This window comes from Anopheles marshallii, chromosome 2 (genome assembly GCF_943734725.1).
Source record: "Anopheles marshallii chromosome 2, idAnoMarsDA_429_01, whole genome shotgun sequence".
NCBI lineage: Eukaryota > Metazoa > Arthropoda > Insecta > Diptera > Culicidae > Anopheles > Anopheles marshallii.
The window spans coordinates 44,599,129-44,619,538 of record NC_071326.1 but is presented as its reverse complement, the minus strand read 5'-3'; the positions used below and the strand labels follow the sequence as shown (position 1 = coordinate 44,619,538).

General features: G+C 42.0%; 1 protein-coding gene across 1 annotated transcript in view; it reads left to right on the top strand.

Moving 5' to 3' along the window:
* The window catches only part of LOC128709307 (RNA-binding protein Pasilla), a 33,069-nt gene extending 12,969 nt beyond the window's left edge, over positions 1–20,100 (top strand). Inside the window, exons 3-6 of the mRNA XM_053804293.1 lie at positions 11,026–11,214; positions 12,327–12,967; positions 14,040–14,550; positions 19,841–20,100. Coding sequence (XP_053660268.1) covers positions 11,026–11,214; positions 12,327–12,967; positions 14,040–14,550; positions 19,841–20,100 — 1,601 coding nt within the window. The remainder of the gene's footprint in view (positions 1–11,025; positions 11,215–12,326; positions 12,968–14,039; positions 14,551–19,840) is intronic.
* Positions 20,101–20,410: the final 310 nt, after the last annotated feature.

The following is a 20,410-nucleotide window of genomic DNA, read 5'->3' as shown; positions in this document are numbered from 1 at the left end:
ATGCGACCATAATTTTTCACTCACCTGGAGTGTAGCATAGCAATTGGTAGGCTGGTGCATTGATGAGCGGACTCATCGGCATGGCATTTAGCAACGGCATGGCATTTAGTTACCGGCAATTTACCTTTCGACCTTCCGTTTGAGACTATGGGATATATATCTTGGTAAATATGTCAGTATTCTGATTAGTGTGTTTGCCCATTTTAATGTGGGTGTCCCAGTAGTATAACGGTAGTGGTGCTCGGCTCCACACTATAGGACCGAACCATTGTTTCTAACGTTAGCAGGCCCAGATCTTAGAAGTGTTGTAGTGTCAGAAAAGAGCCAGAAAAGGATGTCATACGTAATTTGATAATTAATTACTTTTCCCCATACTGTTGATACTTAAACGATAAGAAGGGAATAAGTGCTTCAAGTATATTAGGTTAAACTGAGCGATCTACTTGCTCAGCACTGCCATTTTTATATTTCTATTTCTATACATAATTTTACCTCATATAGTCACACTTACCATGAAATATATTCCACAGAATATATTCCATTCAAACGATAACATCAAAACACAATATAAACTCCCAGTCTTATAATTTATATTATTGCAGTACGTTACTCACAGTCGCAGAACTGATATCGATGATACATTCATATGGAGTTGTCAATCCATCAGTATCGCATTTGGCTCTATATCCTAGCTCACTTGCGATATTATCATGCTACTATCAAACGTACCCCAAACCCATACAATTGTATGATAATGGATCCAAACTTGCCAAACGAACTTGTTTGCTGCGGGCGTCACCAAATGTAATCTCTAAATTGCGATCCATCAAAAGAAAAACAGTACACGCAGCCATCATCGAGCTTGACACACACATCCTACTTGAAGACTAATTAGTGTGAATTGCCCTGACGTGCCGCAGCCGGGAAAGACGCCAGGTTTTTGGCGAAATGTTCGGCGAAAAGGCGCCTTTACTTTCATGTTTTTTTTCGGTCTGTATTGCTTCCTTTCCTAAAAGAAAGTTACCTTTCTGTCGGCGAATGACCCGGGAAGCAACTAACCAAACGAAGCAAAACTCCCTCCGTGGAGGGGAATCCACTTCTGATGATGTGTAAATATTTTCATATCATTAGTCTCGGCGGCTTCTATGGTGAGTGGTGATGAGAACGAATGTTCAACTGTGTGCGTGTAGTTGAGGGTGCATATGTGTCCCACACTCGGGTGACACCTACTCGCTGCTTGGAAATTGGGAATCTGCGCTACGCAATGTTACCTTTAAGGAAATGTTTACGGTCCATCCCGATTGTACCGAAGCAAAAATACTCCAACACGTGTCCAATCTTGCAAATGTCCAAAACTGACCCCCAGGGAATTTCATCTTCCATGCAGTGTTTTTGACCGTAGAAGCCATGTTCTACCTTCTGATGGAGGTGTCATAAAATGCCGGGATCTCCACCATTGCGTACGGCAATAAACCGGGGTTGAGATTTGTCCTTCCGACCATCCCCATGGGAAGATCAGAGTACACCGGAAGTGGCTCATAAAACGTCATCTTGTTAGTGGCGATTCTTGGAGTGCGCTCACCGTGGCTGTGAGTGTGGTTAAGAGCATCACATGCGGCATATGGTTTTACTGATCCGCTGAAGGTGTTCTAATGGGCCACCAGGGTAAAGAGTCACCAGGGTATCGATTCTAGCAACTCTTTGACGCTTCTGAAAGGTCAAGAGGAAATAAATGTACGGTACAAACGAGATCCTGTTTTATCTGTTTTGCAGAAATTGCAAACCAAATTGGAATTTAAGTGTCCCGTTTAGAGGCGAGCCATTTAGTTTAAATGTTGTTAATATGATAAAAGTTTTGCTTCATCCTTTATATTCAGGTTAGCATGCCGTAGCAGCCAAATACAATCATCAAACTAAAAGAAAACATGTGATTTCAATTAACATCCATTTCGTGGATTCAAAAAACACACAGGATGAGCAGAAGGGAGTGTACAGTAAGAGAAAGAGAGGCTCATTTTACGATACTTTACTGCAAGACCTCACATTAACCTCTCATCCTCTTTATGAAATCCATCCATCAAACGGGTTCTTGAATTCATTCACCACCTACCTTGATTATTGAAAAAAACACTAGCAACACTACCCTCGGTTCTTCCACAACGGAACAGAACCGATCGGAAAGTGTTTGGATCACTTTGCATCCCATGGGCATCTGGAAACTTGAACGAACTGCGCAATAGAGCGCAACAGATCATCCAAACATTTTCACTTTATGTTTCCCGATCGCAGAGGGGTTCGTTCCCGATCGTTCACTAGTAGGGTGATCGCGCCGGCACATATGCCTAACCCTTTGCTGATCCCAAAATATTGAAACGATTCTGTCAAGTTGTTCGACACCCCACCCGCACATTCCGCATGATAATAATGAGAGGAGAGAGGTTTTAAGACTTTAGTATGGAAAAAAGTTGTATTAAACATACTTAATTTCTCTCCGTATCGTTCGATGCTCTTGACGCCACAAGGGCAACATTCGCTGCGTTTAATGGGTGCGTTAATGTGGGAAATTGCTCGGATGTGTGTTCATAATTTCACACTACAGTACCACACCGGAGAAACAGAGCCGGGAAACCCTCTTGATAAATGTTCCTTTCGTTTCTCCATCCATTAAACCCGTTTAAGCCTGTTAGTTGCTCATAAATGCTGTACTTTATGTGGGTGGGTTGTTTTTATGGGAGCTATTAATTATAAGAAACTTGATTGCGCTGTGTACTGAAACAGAAGCGTGATTTTAAAAAATGTTAAATTTAGGTTCGTTTAGTTGCACAAAGAATATTGCATTCTTTCTAAATGCACAACAGCAAACATCATAATTACATGTCACATGTTTAAATCAGACCTATCCATGCAAAGCCAAACCAAGCTCATCATCATCACTGTGGTCAGCACAGACACATTATGACCGTCACTGCGGACGGCGTTTACAATTACCGGACACTCATAACCACAGGACGAGAACGATCGACTTCCTCAACCTCTCTACCTGCCATTTCTTTACAGACGGTACGAAATGCCCAACAGTGCGATCTAAAAATAATTCCCCCCAAAAACACCCAATTCTGACCTCAGCTTACTCATAGCGCCAGTACCACCGCCACCATCGTCATCATCATCAACATCATCGCCATGACCAGTGAGCATAAAATCAGATTTTTCTTCACCTCGTTTTTGGGGTACCACGTAGACCAACTCCCATCCCTAAGGGAAAGCTGTCCGGGATGGGTAGAATGAGGGAAAAAAGGGAGGGCAGCGCCCACCATCTGCCCTGCATGATTTCACTCACTTACACAGCACACCTCACCCACGGTGTGTGCAATAAAAGTAATAATAACGCGCCCAGCCAGTCACATTTACGAGCGCATAAAGAAGAAAAAAAACTCTGTACCGCTCTTACGCGTTTTCGGTACTGCCAAAACATTTCTCGATGCCGGTTTGTGCTCCGCAGTAATCTTCACACGCCGCGCAGCGTACAACGGAGACGATCGGAGGCGTACGCTGGTACGCGCATTGAAGTTAAATCTCTCGTGATGAAGCCATCAGGCAAACGAAATTGAAGTCAGCATCAGCACCTCACCTGCGGTCCCAAAATGTTTCCGTACCAGCGGTGGGTTGGAGTTGTCGTTAGAAAACATGAAAAATGCTTATAAAAAGAAAGAATGCATAAAAAGAACTCGAATCCATAAAAACGCGACAGCATTAAGACTGTTTCCCACGTGCCAACTTGTTCTTTTCGCCGTGTGGTGCAAATTGCGAATGTGCATTTCATTTTTTTGCACCGTGCCAACAGCATTCAGAAGACGCTTGTTCCGGTTGAAATGAATCGTTTAGGCAAGATTTGGCCGTGGTTAAAGTACGACGCTTTTTATGGCACCTCACATAAACAGATTTAATTTTTATGAGTATTTTAACATTGCATTAGGAATTCTATTGCATATAGAAAATACAGTATAGTGACTATATGTTTATCAAAGACAGTTTTCAAAACAAATAGATAAAACTAAGAGATTCCCATAATGGAACATATTTGGGTCTTTTTAGTTTGCTAGGCGTCTTATTTCGAAAAATGGGCGTCCAACTTATTTCATTCTTATGGGCGTCCAACTTATTTCGATAAAAATGACAAAACTCGGTTGAAAAAAGCATCGAATTTAAACTGTTGTATTCAAACAAGTTGTAGTAATAATTTTAAGTTTGACACTTTTATGGAAATGCTTTTTTTTTGTTACATATGTTTTTAGGCGATTCCAATCGCCTTATCGAATGTCTTATTAAAACATTGAGTAATGAATAAAAAAAATATAAAAAAAATCCCTTTTATCTATTCATTCAAATTTTTAATTGCTATATTTCATAAGTGCCCTCTTGCAATAGTAATAAAATATTTTACACAATAGAAAAATATTCCATCTTCTAAAGAGTGATAAAATACCTGCTATTTAGTAAATAAATATTATTTTGATGTTTCATTCCTGCTGCAAAAGTTCAAATAATAAGTACTATATATTATTTAGTTCAATTAATTATAACTGTGTCGCAAAGTAGCTCATCTATTCTGCAGCACACCACTAAGATTTTTCGTTACAGTTAGCCAAATGCTTATTACTCTAAGTATGTCGAGCATCACTGCCACCAATGTGGCCTATTTTGTGATTTTGCCTAGCCCAATTGAGCTAGCAATTGACTTTTATTTTCCCGTATTGCTAACTGTATACCTGCAGCAACATCATCTTTTACAAGATATTTGCTGTATCGTTGGTACGATCAATGCTGGCCACATATTATTGAGAGATCGAAACATAAACACTCACGAGACACTGGCCCGACACTTTGCCTGCAACGTTCGTTGGTGAGTAAGACGTTCAAGAGACGCTTTGTTGGGTTTTCTTACTTTCCAACCACGCATTGTGTCACGTCACTGGGCCATCGTCATCGTCATAATTGTGTTCGATGGACATGTTTCGGGTGCTTGATTGGCCTTTTCGAAATGTGTTACTTGGTTATCTTGGTACAATATTTACTGTTAATTGGCTACCATACAGTCAAGCTGCTCCCAATGCAAAACTATCTTTCCCATCAGTTGGAAAAGTTTCTTCGTTAAAAAACTTTTGCCACCAACACTATTTTGATGGCGCAAAAATAGTTTCAGATCAGCTCACGAGGGAACCGTTTCCCTTTTGTCTCCTGCAATAATTTCTAGTACAGAGAAAAAGTTTCGTCTTCCTTACACCCCCCCCCCTCCCCCCCACCCCCGTGCAGGGTGGTAATAAAACTCGGAAGGATAAGTATAAGGACAAACACAAACGATAATAAACTGTCTGTGAGCGATTGTTGCAAATCAACGTGTTAAAGCCACAATCACATACTTTCAGCTCGTAATGGCAATCATTTTCCAAACTCGGTCGAATTGCTGCTTCCAGCACCAGCATCATTCTACCCTGCACAGAGACTCATGCTTTCGATATCGCCCTTCCTCGCGTCCTGCCTGGTTGCCCACAATAATAATCATAATCGTCGGATATTCGGTCGGTTGAACTCGACTCCATCGAACCGTCCGCAACTGTCTCAATCATGCTCGCAATGGGTTTTTATTGCACCCGGCTTGATGCTGTGGCTGCTCACCTTACATAATCCCACCACCCCCAAAAGCGATACTATCAACGCCACGTACCTTCACACATGCAACTTCCACGCGAGAACAATCACGAGAACAATTGCTAAAAGGCAGAACTTTCTGATTACTTCTGACAGAGGGTGTAATTTTTATTGTCGCGCTTCGAACTCATCTCCCTGCACAGGCTTCCTCCCTATGCAATACCGGATACGGAAATGGATGATCCACAGTTTCAAACCATTTGAAAACGTTGAATTCATTTATGACCACGAAATCCAAGTGCTTTCGGCAATGTCGCCACACGAAGGTAACGCGCTATGGTGTGAGGTTGACAGTGGCACTTAACCCAGAATCGATGGTGTAATATTTATCGGCTTGTAATGTTGTGGGGCAAGTAACCAAAACAAACACCAACTGTACCTTACGGATACGATTACATGGAGGTTTTATCTCTTCATAACGTTTATTGCACTGTATACTACGCTTCGGCACGGTTATTGACTGCTTATTTGGTTCCATTAAGCGTATGAACTCGATCCGCGAGTTTTGCAGCAGATTTGTGATGGTGAGCATATTTTATGTTAAACATTTGGCAGCGTGTTCCGCGTTATTGCCTTATACAAACTTTGCATTTGTAATTAAAAATGTAAACTTAATCAGTCGTTTTATTCCGGCCTAAAATAGTATTTCATTACTATTTTAATCGTTGTTTCACAACAACCATTTGCATAAAACACGCCTATGGTACTTACAAATTATTATTCTACAAAATAATCTATAGTTTATTTAACATTTACTAGTCAGAGAAACACAAATGCGCCCACACTTTTATATCTTCAGTGCATGAAAACGCGTCCCTTCGGGCATACTGATTAGCAGCTGCGTTCTGCTAGAAATGTCATTAAACGCTGCGCACGTGTCGTGGATAAGCTTTTAGGTGGAACGCTCGGTTCGTCGTCATTAAAAGTGCAGCAAACACGACCACGATCAGCCACCAGAATTGCACCACTAACAATGCAACGGCTAGTCTGGCTTTATGCTTGATCACGATTTTTTTTTACTGACGGTATTTCAATCGGCCCTAACGAACGTTGACGCAATCAACGCCCGGTCGTCGCTCACGGCCATATCCACCGAGACCTTGGACTTGATTCGAAAGTTTTATTCAAATTTTATTAGCGAACAGTGTTTCTGTGTGTCGCTGGCTGCTGTTTCGTGCCTAGTGGATCTTTCATCGATTCGGTGGTTTGGTTGTTGTTTTTTTTTTTTGCTTGTGCTCCTCTCTGCGGCCACCTTGGACGGAATGCCGATTTTCGGTTCGGTCACGTCCCATCTTCACCGAGATGCATGATTTGGTTAGTAGCGGTCACAATCGCAAAGTAGCGCAGCAACTCAGGTCACTGCGGGGATGCAGCAGTCGGCCACTGCTCGGTTTAAAAATAGTGTGTCACCAACATGTGTACCTACCGTTCGTACATCTTCGTACAAACGCCCGCTTAAAACAAACAATCGCACAGAGAAACCGAACAAACGAACGCATTCGGCTGTTCATTTCATTATTCAATCGAATTAAAGTCCGAACAGCGACAAACCCCGTCGAAGCACCGACGACGCATCTCGTTGACATCAGGGGACACTGAAATGTCACACCAATATCATCATCGCCGACCGTTGCGTCGCGCACAAAGTGGGGAATTGTAAACGGTCATAAAAATACAGCTCTAATGAATGCAGCTAACAGCATCACAAAGCGTGTTGTGTTTGGCCTGCAACACGGGGGAACTTTAAACTGTTTGAGATAATGTAGCAAGCAACACAAGCAACTGTTATTTCTTGTAATGCTTTTCTATTATACACGTTATACACGTTATACGTTATACGTTATAAGTTATACACAAATCCAACTTGATGTACTTCAACTCCAATCTTTTGCGCCTGTTGACAGTTCGATTGCGTTTGGTTCAAGACAGTGGGCTAGTAGGTTAGAATGGGTTTAACGGGCTCTAGCGCTTGTTTGCCATCGCTCTGACCCTGACCGAGAAACAGTCACATGCCGATTGTCGCAATCCTGTCCCACAGCTTCCTACCACTACCGCAATCACCACACAACCGGGGTTGTATTCGAAAGCAAACTATCATTAGCAACCGGTTGCGTCTTGGATATGTCATCGTGCAAGGGATAATTTGGTGCTCCCTGCTTCTCCAATCGTATCCACACCATCAGGCAGGTGACGTTAGGGTAAGCATTATGGTCATTACAATCAGTTAAGACGATGATGCTCAAGGGTGTTGCTCGGGATGGAAAGGGAAAGAGAATTCTGAATTCGCCGTTCTTCATTACTTCATGATATATGGTATTGTGTTTCCACTCGGTTTTTCTTATTTATGTTGATTAAAATGAATGTTCGTTTAATAGACTGAACACACGATGAAGTTGTTTCCTTTTCTTTATCGTAAGAAACCTTTGGGATGTGGCATGGTTCGCCAGCTTTTTGTAGGCGTATTATTGAAACAATAATCGATTTTTTATTTACTACAAACAGAATTTTTCGCGAAAGCAATATAATCAACTGTTAGCAGATGTACTTGCTTTAGCTACGTTCAAAGTTATAAAATTCAACAGAAAACAAATTATATATAGTTATATATCATGTTGCGCTACTTCCTTCTTATTTTGCTACCAAAGATTGTCAGTAGATTTCTAAAAGGTCTATTTCATGTGACTGTACTTCATTATTACTCATTTAAAGCTATCCGGTCTAGCAGAACGCTGCTAAAGCGAAAGTTTTCCCTTTCACCGTAATGTGTATCTAGTGCCACGTTTTTCTATGTGTTGCGTTCATTGCAAATGAAGAATAAAAACGAACTGAGTTAGTAGCATTGTTTCGCCGCAAATGCCTGAATCCTCCCGGAAGGATAACTTTAGTTACCGTACGTGACATCGACCGCTTTTGGGTGGAATTGTGTTTTTTTGCCTCCTGCCGGAACCAGATGGTCGGAAAGTAGGTTAGATAATGTTTCACGAAACCGGGCAACATGTTCTACCCGGGCGATATCTATCGTTAAACCCCTCCCAACCGGCACTATAGTTCTTGCACTGGAGTGGAGCAGGAGCAGCCCGTCCGCAAGGGACACAACACAATTAACTTTTATTGTCTGCTGGTCATGATGAGCCATCCCTGCTGGCCAGTAGTGCTCACCGTGACTGGGATTTTTACTCGGATAAAAATCCGAAACGTGTGCTAATGAAAAAAAAAACAAACCCCGAATGAGCTAGCACCAAATGAAGCATATTCACTACACATTCAGCTCTATGCTGCGAAGCGGGATACAAATAAAGCACTCTGAGCGCTACTGCTTTCAACATGCACTGAAGTTAGGCAGGAAAGGTGCATCATGCAGATTGAAGCAACTCGTTGATAGAGCACGATCCCCACTGCAACTTTTTTTAATGGGGTGGAAGCTAGTTGTAGTGTTTTTTTGTGGGTTAAACTTTTCATTCCGTGTGTTCGTTTGTAGCTACAGTTATTCTTTGGAATGATTCGGAGTTTCAAGTTGAAGTGGATGGATTAAAAATTCAACTGAAACACTAGAAACTTTTCACCCATCAGCAAGTTACCATATCGTTTATTATAGCACAAGGGTTGAACTATATTTATTTCAAGTATTGTTATACTGTGCATTATAATTAATGACAATTATAATTCATGTAATAATTTATTCAATAACTCCAATTTTCCGAACTTTGTGTAAAGCTTCGTTTATTACAAACCAACCAATTATAGTTCTCGAACGTTTGACAAAAATCTGAATTTTGTTTTATACTGAAAACCGGCACCTTTTCCCTTTCATACTCGTGTGAATCTGTGACTCAATTCGATGACTTTCTGTTTAGTCATAATGCCCAAAATCCGAATTATCCAAACAAAGTTAAGGCTTGTTAAAGTTGAAGAAGCAATTATTAAAACAAACATATTGACCTAATTGCAATTGTATGTTGCCGTGATCGAACACTATTTATTTTTTTTTTTTGTCGAGATCATTTTAACAGAAGCTTTCAGTTGGTCAACGATTTGAGTCAACAATATTCGAATAATTTTCTATGCTGCCACCAGCCAAAACACCACATTTTTCGTTCCTAAGTAGTCTAACATCATTATCTATTGTGCAACCTGTCCCAATCTCTATAGTCTGTGCGTTATTCACAAAGGAAAAGATACGATGAAAGAGCAAAACATTCCTCACTCGCCAACACTCACTGTGTCAGCTATCAATCTCTACGTATCTCATCGTCTTTGCCCCACTTTGGTTGCCACACACCCCGCCAACTGCAATTCATCAAACGAAAGTGAGAAGAGTCGTGAAAGTGAAACCGTGTAACAGTTCACACAGCTCCTCACTCCATCCGTACTTAATTGCGCAATGGGCCAGTTTGGCGCAGCGAAACCGGTACACTTATCGTGCCACCATTTACGGGTGGCATCGGTAATTGACAATTCCGCAATCTTTGATGGCTCTCCAGTCTCTTTCGCGGTTCGCCCGATAGGGAGCAGAATGAGTAGGTGAGTGGGGTTTTATGTCTTTGCTTCAACGCAACCCATTCGGATGAAGTAGTGAAACACTGGCCGCCAAGTGGTGTGATTTAAATATTGTTTCCGGTTTTTTTAAAAGTTGTGCTACTCGAAGTTTTTTGTTTTTTTGTTATCGATTTAAAATTGAATGTCTAATGGTGTTTAGTGTGGAGCTAGGGAGAGTGTGGACAACCAGCTGACGAGCGCGAGTCATTATTTGCATACTAGTTCTTTGGTTTGTGCTGTGGTCATCGGGGCCTGACCGTGACATTCAGACGTGGAATTAAAGCGCAAACAAAACTCCAGCCACCACCCACCTTGGTTTTGTTTGGGGAGCTGGAGGTTTGCTGTCACAGAGCAAGGTACAACTCATTCTTAAGTGAACATTATTTGGTTTTGTTACCAAAACCCGCAGCTCACTTAATAGGAACAACATAGGACACAACATTATCAGATTGAAGTACCGGGGATGGTAGTAAAGGTGTTACTATATGACAGTTCTCTTCTGCATAAATCAACAATAAAACCATTGTATAATGATAGCTTTAAAATTACAAGAGTTTTGCGTAGGAACATCTTATACGTAGGAGCAATCGCTAAAGCACAGATCTAACGAAAATGTGGCTTAAAAATCCCACCAAAGCTAAACACCTTCAAGCGTATGTTAAATGAGTCTTTGCCTTATTATACAATTTATGAAAACATTCTTTTGCGTGCGTCCACTTCGCCCAACTCCCTAGAATGCGGCTTGTTTTATCGTCCATTTCGCTTGTTCTTTCTTTCTAGCCGCGGGAACCACCAACGCCACCACAACCACAGCCACCAATGGCGGTGGGGACAACTATCATTTCAAAACGCTGGTACCGTCGGTCGCGGCCGGTGCCATCATCGGCAAGGGTGGCGAAACCATTGCCTCACTACAGAAGGACGCCGGTGCCCGGGTGAAGATGTCCAAATCACACGACTTCTATCCCGGTAAGTGTTGCTACCGGCACAGATGCCATCATCTCTCTGTATATCGACTTTGCTTTCTTTTCCGCTACCTTCTGTGTCGGTGCTCTGTGATATTTTCTTTGCGTTTCTATGTCTATGTCGCGTATTACGATTCGAAGTATGCTTTTGAGTTTGTCGAACAAAATGTATCCCTTTTTACGCTTTGTTGGCATTTAAATGAACAAGGTGCGTCTGTTGACTGGCAGAGATCTTTCTTTGATATTTTTTTTTATTTCAATATTATACTTTTTATTTAAACCTCCTTCAAATGTGCATCTGCGCATCTCTTTACGCAACCTTAAAAAATACATTACTCTTTATCAAAACAAATCATTCAACTATGCGAAACAAAACCCCTACATTCTTGTACTTGATCATTCGTCATGTGCGTTGTGTTGTTGTGCCTATTTATTTCCGTTATTGATGTGTTCTTTTGTTAAATAACATTGCGCAATAGCTATCCTTTCACGGAATCAAATGTACCTTGACATGCCTCCGCCCATCGTAACGCAGCACACACGCAACATACATAAATTTACGCGTCAAAATCGTCCGCACTGTCATAATCATTGTTCGCCCATCTTTTGATAGCCATCTTTGCCAAAACATCCAATCGGGAACAGTTGTTTTCGTGCGTGATAATATCCATCAGTGCATTATCTACCCTGGACCCATTTTGTAATTTCAATTTACTGACGACTCGGTCATTCTTGTACACAGTTTTTCGATATCCCATGGTATTGTACATGATCAATTAAATTATCTGCAGAATAGCTGTTATTGGAGCCCTATATTATTAACCGGTTGGATCATTTTATCATGGTCAGGTTTAAAATCACCGACACTTTCTATAGTGTAGTATTGTGTAAAAGACTCACTGTGTTCGTGGTTTGAATGTTCTTTCCCTGGTTTGCTCTCTCCGCACCGTACCGTACATGCCAAATCGAAAAACAAGCTCAACCATTTTGTAAAAAGAACTTATTCATCATTCAGGCTCATCAACTCTTTTTTTCTCTCTTTCTCTCCCTCTCTCTCTCTCTCTCTCTCTCTCTTCTATCTCTCATGTTGTACTCACTTCTCTTCATTTTCCAAAGGAACCACCGAGCGTATCTGTCTCATTAGCGGCACGGTCGAGGGCATCCTGACCGTGCTCGATTTTATCACTGACAAGATCCGTGAGAAACCCGACATTACCAAAGCACTGACCGAGGCGGACGCGAAGCAGGCCCAGGAGCGCGACAAGCAGGTCAAGATCCTGGTGCCGAACACGACCGCGGGCATGATCATCGGTAAGGCCGGTGCGTACATCAAACAGATCAAGGAGGAGTCCGGCTCCTACGTGCAGATCTCGCAGAAGCCGAAAGAGCTGACGCTGCAGGAGCGTTGCATCACGATCATCGGCGAGAAGGAGAACAACCGGATTGCATGCAAGATGATCCTGGCCAAGATCGTTGAAGATCCCTCATCCGGCACCTGCTTGAACGTATCATACGCAGACATCAACGGACCGGTGGCCAACTTCAACCCCACTGGTTCGCCATTCGCCGCCTCACAGAATCCCAATTTCAGCTCCAGCACCGCCTCACTCAACTCCGCCATCAGCGGGCCTCTGCCGAGTGCGACGGCCACCGGTTTGCTGGTCAACGGCACCGGACTCAATCTGTCATTAAACCTAGGTGCACCATCACCACAGACTAATCCTACAGCTATCACACAATTGCTTGATCATATTAAGGTAGAATCAAACGTTCATCGTTTTTTCTTTTTCTGTTATGGTTTTTTTCTCTCCTTCCCCTCCCCCACCCCCCTTCTTTTCCTTGAAATACCCTCCAACCGATCCTCTGTCCCTAACTGTTCCGACCATTCGGCAAGTCCTTTCAAGATGTCCATTTTTTTGTGATGTGATGGTCAACCACCCATGAAAGCCCACCACCTTTCACCACACAATCTGCCCATCGGTCCACTGTGAAGCATATCATCCCCTGTTGCGATCCTGCGACACGGTTCTTGATGTTGTTTTGTATGTGTGTGCGCCATTTTGTTTAGTTTTCCCTCTTCAAGTTTGCCTTTTTGCAAGTTCTCTCTTTCACTCTCTCTCTCTCTCTTTCTGTTCACCATTTAAAATACTCGTTGCTAGCAACATATATAAGATCGCATCATTACATTACATCCCGCCTGGCTCTTGCTACGATGTTTATCTATATGTGTTTTTGTTTTACTTTCTATTGACGAAATGTATAGATGTACATTTTTGTGAACCCTCGGCTCTCATCGACAGATCGAGCATCTTGCAGCCCATTCCATCCATCTTTCTTTCAAAACGGATCCCATTCGTTAGATTCGGGCAAAATGTTAGTTTTTTTTTATGCGGTTAATTTTGTTGTGTTAACTCACTCATCTCCTTCTACTCATACACATACAAACCATAAGGACTGAGCATTTTCTTTGTTTCGTTCCTACATGAACAACGCTACGCTCCTTGAGAAATAATTTTCTAAACGGCCACCTTTTTGTTACTCTCCTCCGGAAACGATGTGTTCTTATGTCGTTCTGAGTTGGTTAAAACTTCAAGCTAAAAGCTTTACCGAAGCTTACACACATCCCGTTTATCCACGTTCCCTCCCATCCATCCAAGCTTCTTTTTTGTGACTCCCTTCTTCAGTGTTACGGTGTGCCCGGTGCGCAAAACGTTTTAAATGCCAGTTGCCACATTTAACTTAAAATTTCCATTTCTCTTCTTTCCTCCCGTTTTCTCCTTTCTTTCTCTTCTTCTCCTTCTCTGCCATGCGCATATGCGTGTATTGCAGACTGCCATGAGACAGTCCGGCTACTCGGACACGGCTACGGCTGAGGTGCATGCCGCACTCACCGTGCTGGCTAAGTATGGCGTCCTTGGCATCGGTGTCGGTCTCCAGAATGGTACACACTCGACCACGCTCGGCTACCTGGGCATGCCGGAAATGCAACAGTCGACAGCGGCCGCAGCGGCTGCAGCATCGGCCGCCACCGGCGTCTACGGTGCCGTCGGTCAGCTCAACCTCGATTCGTTCCTTCACGGAGCGGGCACGGCGACGCCCCGCACCACCACCATCGATCGCTACGATCCGACCACGTTCGATCCGTTCCGGCATCCGGGCACACAGGCAGCCACACCGATCTCGATCAACAACAACGCGTTCGGTTTGGGCAACCCGAGCGCCCTGAACGCGGCCGCACAGACGCTCGGTTCGCTCAGCAAGAGCCCGACACCGGCCGAGATGACCACAAGCAAGGAGAAGAACGTCGAAATCCCGGAAGTGATCGTGGGTGCCATTCTCGGTAAGTTCCCATCACTACCCCACATCACGCCGAGTGCTGGTTACTGCGTGTGTGCGTGTGTGTGCGTTTTTTTTACTTTTGTTGTGGGATGGGACATAAATGGCTACGGAGAGCGAAGAAAAACATTTCGAAAGAAAACCCATCCATTATCATCACACTCATAAACACATTGAAACATGTACACTCTATCAATTACTCAATACATCTACACACATCCACACAAACACAGCGCTAAGTTATGTTTGATAAGAGTGGTTTCAAATTCACGCCCCTTCACTCCCCCCATTCACATTGTTATCTGCCAGCATGGTTTTGCGCTTTCTCTTAACATAAACCATCACCACATGCATCTTTACCGCCATCTTGCACCACACTCCAGAACCCCCATAACCTAACAAAACCATCAACATTGTAAGGATCTTGATCGTCTTGCCTATTCATTTGCACATCCAGTTTCGCTCTGTCTCCTACGTTTACGTTTCTCCTTTCTTTTGTAATTAAATTTTCACCCGCAAAAGGTGTGCCGTTTCTTTCGTCCATGATCGTAGCGAACTATTTTCTGATCGTTTTTTCGCTACGGCACTGCTCTGTCCTGTCACACTTTCATCTCGCGCTCACCAAGCTTCGGCTGAAGGATGCTGGAGTTTCACCAGGAACGTCACTGACCACAATTATCTCGCTCATCTTCGTGCAACGAAAGTAAAACATACTAGTCAACCATCATTACTAACCTTTAAGAAAGAAAGATCATCTCTTTCGTGGATTGTTTCATTCTTATCGCTATTTGTGTGTGTGTGTAGCTTTGTTAAACACACGTTTATCGTAAATACTAGCGAATGGATTAATTAGTCTTGTTTTAAGACTAAAACGTCATATTTGACTCAACCAAAATTGTAGTAAACTCAGCTGTGTACGTTTAGTAAACATTTTTTGTTGTAAATATACAATACAATGTTTTTTTTTTCCTTTTACAAACAGTGAATATCTTAAAATCATCAAGAATATCGTACCACTACCACACGTACGTACGTACAACATACAAACATACCACTGTAGAGAAATACAGTGTTTGGACAGTGTTCAAAGAAATTTTGAACTTTACACTTCAATCATACCGGTGAAATATTAATCACATCATCTGTGTTACACTCCCATGGCGTTGCGCTTCCTCACTCGGTTTAGTATACCGAAGGTCGTGGATCACGTGGACTCACTAAGCAAAAAAAGACCACTGACTTCCTAGCTTTACCGATACGTATTAAACATACGTCCAACAAACAGACATTAAGATATAAAGTCAAATTCAATTAAAAGTATGAAACATCTAAGAATTGTCAATCATGTTTAAGTGCTTTTAAACGGGATAATACTTCTACTTAACTTTTATTGTTAAACATATATTTGTGTGATTTGTGTAACTGCAACGTACAAGTTTTTTGACAGCTCGTGAAAGCTTCCGATGACTAAAAGATTCATCCGTTTCTGATCACCATAATATGTTTGAAAACTATAGAACCATCTGATTTTGTTCGCATCTTAAAAATTAGTAAGAATTGTTTCTCTTTAATGTTACAATTTGGCTATGTTGCCTGTGAATTACTTTGATCAAGCAGTAGGGATTAGCCTAATTATGGTGCGAGCTTCAGGAAGAATTCAAACTAGGCATAAGATATAGAAAATAACAAATCAAGCGTTGGGAAATTACCGCAATTGAATCAATTTGCCGTTGACTCAGTTGTTTGTTTGTCTCAGATATACAGCCTGGCCATTTACACGGTAAAAAGTAAAACAAACAAAGTATTTGTTTGTTTAATGTTTTGTTAGGTGGACACTAAAACTACAGAATGAAAATCATTATGCATAACTATAATTATGCTGCACCGCCCAAAATGAACCGATGAAATATTCCTACAATCTACCATGTGTAAATAAGTGTACAAATCTAAATCAATCTTCAGCAATCATACTTCTCGTCATCATATCGTCCATCTCAATCCTTCACAATCACGTATCACAATCACCGAACGGATCGTACTCGTGTGTAAATCAATGCAAAGTTTGTATCCGGCGATCTTTGCATCGACGATCCAACAGTATCGAAGTAGTTTCATTACCGCAAGATTTTTCATATTATAATCATACAAACCAACAAACAATAAGAACAAGATACAACAAATTCAGCAATCATTCGTCGTATCATTGCTAAACAGCAGATAACAACATCTTTTTTTTTGTACCATCCTGCAACCAAATACATCTTCAAACAAGTATAAAAATTAAAATCGAACAACTAAGCAAACATGTTGCCAGCAAGCAAAAATCAAACGAGCGCATGCTCCACACACGCCATCCCCAAAACGCCACCAATTTGACCAAATAAACGTTTACTCTTCCAGGTAATCCCTACCTGCAATCGACATACACGCCATTTCTGCAATGTGCATATCCCATGAGCTCGGTCGAAAACGTTATTGATCATCACTATTAAGACCACTTGCCAACCGACCAGCCAATGACCAGAGAAAGGACATACACGCATACATAGAAACACATACACCAACATATAATAGATTATAATAGGCAGCTGGCAGAGGTTTGAGAGATGTGGCCCCAAAAAAGGAGTCTCTGCGTACCCTAGCTATCGAAACAGTTCCACTACAAAGAACGTTCCATTGGGAAGGATTGTAACCCGTTCGTGTGCCTTAGAGCTCACCGTGCATGTGATAAGACCAACGGTGTCCACTAAAAACTAGTTGTTTTAACGAAAAGTGAAGAATAAAATATTCTTTTCAATCTGTTTTTGCCATTGTTCCCTAGCGTAGGATAGAGTGTAGCTTCTTGTTTCTCTCACATCTGCCATATTCTTAACCATACTTCCATTTTGAAATATTTTACACCCATTGGTACGCGGTAACACGCGTGATAGAATGTTAAGAGGCTAGTGTGTAGTAATTTAGTGTCACCATTGTTCCATTTTTAATCTATTGGATAAGATTCATATATGCCTTTCAAGGGACAAATGCGATAGCTCTTGTAATGAAAAAATAGCACTATAACCGACTAACGTAACCAAGCCTAATGTTGCCAATAGTACAAAGCAATAGGTAGAACACACACACGAAACTTCAACCGAGACTGTCACGGGACATACAAAAACTGAAACAAACCAATGACTGTACGCGGACTGTGATGCTTCGATGCGTATTTTGACGACCGGCTTTACCCACTGTCCGCCAGTGCACGGCATTGCCATGGCCATTGCGACAACCCTGCGCTACGGGGGGGGGAGACATTCCACCCGTTACGTTACCCGCCAGACAAGCGGATTGCTAAGCGTGCGAGAGCGATTGTGTGACAGACAATTTGTGCGACGATCGATCGGGACCGAATCTGGCCGCTTTTTTCGCTCCCATTGCCCAAGTATATACACACTTTTAATAATATAACGTCTTTGTTTTACTTTTCTGTTCATACCTTCCTTTCTTCCTGCTCCTGCCTGGTGTTATCGGTTATATATGTTTCCTTTTTTACGCTTCATCATACTGCGCACTTTTCATCCGGCTAACAATAACATACTGTGTGAGGGAAATATTACTATACTGTCTACTATGTCAAATAGATGTTGTCTGCGTGAATGTTTCATTGCGGTGATCTTGATCATGAATGCAAAGTCGCTAAGGGTACGAAGCATGGAGCAAATTATTGTGTGGTATTTTTTTATCCATTTCCAGCAGCAAAAGACGACTGGTCGTTACCATACGGTTAATGTTGTATCATTAGCTATAAAACTAGCTGATCTTCACGAAAAAAAATTTCATCCCATTCGTTGAAATCCCCGTCAGTGAAAACATAGTCCTTTAAAAATGATTCGTGTAATTATTTCAGATATCAAGCCACTTCGCCGTCTATAATTCTGGCATATCAAACATCCGTCAATTTTTTGCATATTGTTATTGGATTGGCCCAACCAAGCCAAATTGGAAAAACGCTTTTTTTTGTTCAGAGTATTTGGAAACTTTCTTATTCCATCCGACAATTTGAAGGCGATGCCTTGTTCATGTTGTTAACAAAATGTGAAATTAATAGCCGTTAATAGAAGATCTGCATTTATGGTCATTGGTAATATCCGGACAAGAAATAGCTGCACGTTGTACTAGAATATCCGACGGCGGAGTATAGCTTAAATGAATGTTCTCTTAGCCTCACAAATAATGGAGGAACGCACCTTTTTTGAAGGATATTTTCCTAAAAGATCGGCAATTTAAACTAGTGGAAAGAGATATGTTAATAATATAGAGATTGAAATAGATTATGGTAGATTTACATAAAAAGAATATGTTTAGACGATTCTGTAATTCTACATACTTTCATGAAATAAGAACAATTTCAAATAATAACCACAAAAACCGCTTCAAAGATCAACAAAAAACATTAAAATCGTATTCTGCGCTGATACTCAATCGATTTGCTCGACACAACTCTTGTTTGAGATGAGTTCAAAAATTTCTATTAGCACTGCGAACTAATCCGCACGACCTACATGCATCAAATGTATTCGACTCGGGAAGGTTCTTATGATGTACGTGGGATGGCAATATTGGCAGCATTTCTCCATCAATCCTTTTACAATGTTGTGTTCGGTTTTAAATAGTCCCTGGGTTGAAGTGTAGAAGTTAAAACTCTTATCGGGGCTTCTGTCTGACAAGCATTGTAAAACTCCATGGCTTATCATACATATTGGTGAATGTAGCATTTTCTTAAATCAATCATTATCAAAAATCTCCAATTTGTGAATTTTTCACGTTTTGCAAATAAATGATAGATTCACAACTGGTGTGTCACTGTTTGGAAAACTTTTTCTCACAAACCTTGCAAAAACTCATCAGAAAAAATGACCGAAACTTCAGCGTTTGATAAGAGTAAATCGCGCAATAGCACAGTTACCTTCACACCAATATCTTCACGTCTCTTCCACATCCGCTAACCAATCTAATTGTACAGCAAAAATGCATACTAACCGGTGTTTGGGGGTCTAAACTAATACAACGCTTTCGGAAATATCTATTGCCATACTTATACCGCGCGTGACGTTTTTCCATCGGTGCAATGTGCATGAGGAATGATGCGGAAAGCGCATGGAACAATGTCACTGCACGTGAAAGGAAGTGTACAAAAAGCGAAAGCAAGAACAACCTTTTGTTCATTTGCAAACGATCAATGTACTAACCGTGTTGCTTTTCTTTTCTGCTCTCTCGCACGCGTGTGTCCCGCGCATCCGCGCCATCATCAGGACCGGCCGGGCGCAGTTTGGTCGAAATCCAGCACATATCCGGCGCGAATATTCAGATTTCGAAGAAGGGCATCTTTGCGCCGGGCACGCGCAACCGAATCGTCACCATCACCGGCCAGCCGAACGCGATCAACGTGGCGCAGTATCTAATAGAGGAGCGCATCAGCCAGGAGGAGACGAAGCGGGCGTGCCAGACCGCGGCCAATGCTGCGGCCACCAACAAAACGTCTGCCGCGTCCGTCGCCACCGTGACGCAATAGGGGTGCCGAACGGCAACAGGAGCAGCAGCAACAGCAGCCGCCGCTGCTAGCCTAGCAGCTTTCGCTAGTCCGCCCAAAAGTCGCCTACAGTCCGCGATCGACGAATTTAAGGCGAACATTCATCTGTACGTAGCGCATCCTTCAATCTGAAACGGTGAATAATTGTGTGCTAGACAGCAGCAACAAAACCAGTAGGCAAAAGACGAGTGTTAGCTAGGGGTCATAGTGATAGTGGTGTGCAAAACGGAAAGGAAGACAAACTAGTAGATACTGTTCACGTTCAGTTACGTGCCCCGACATCACAGAGGAG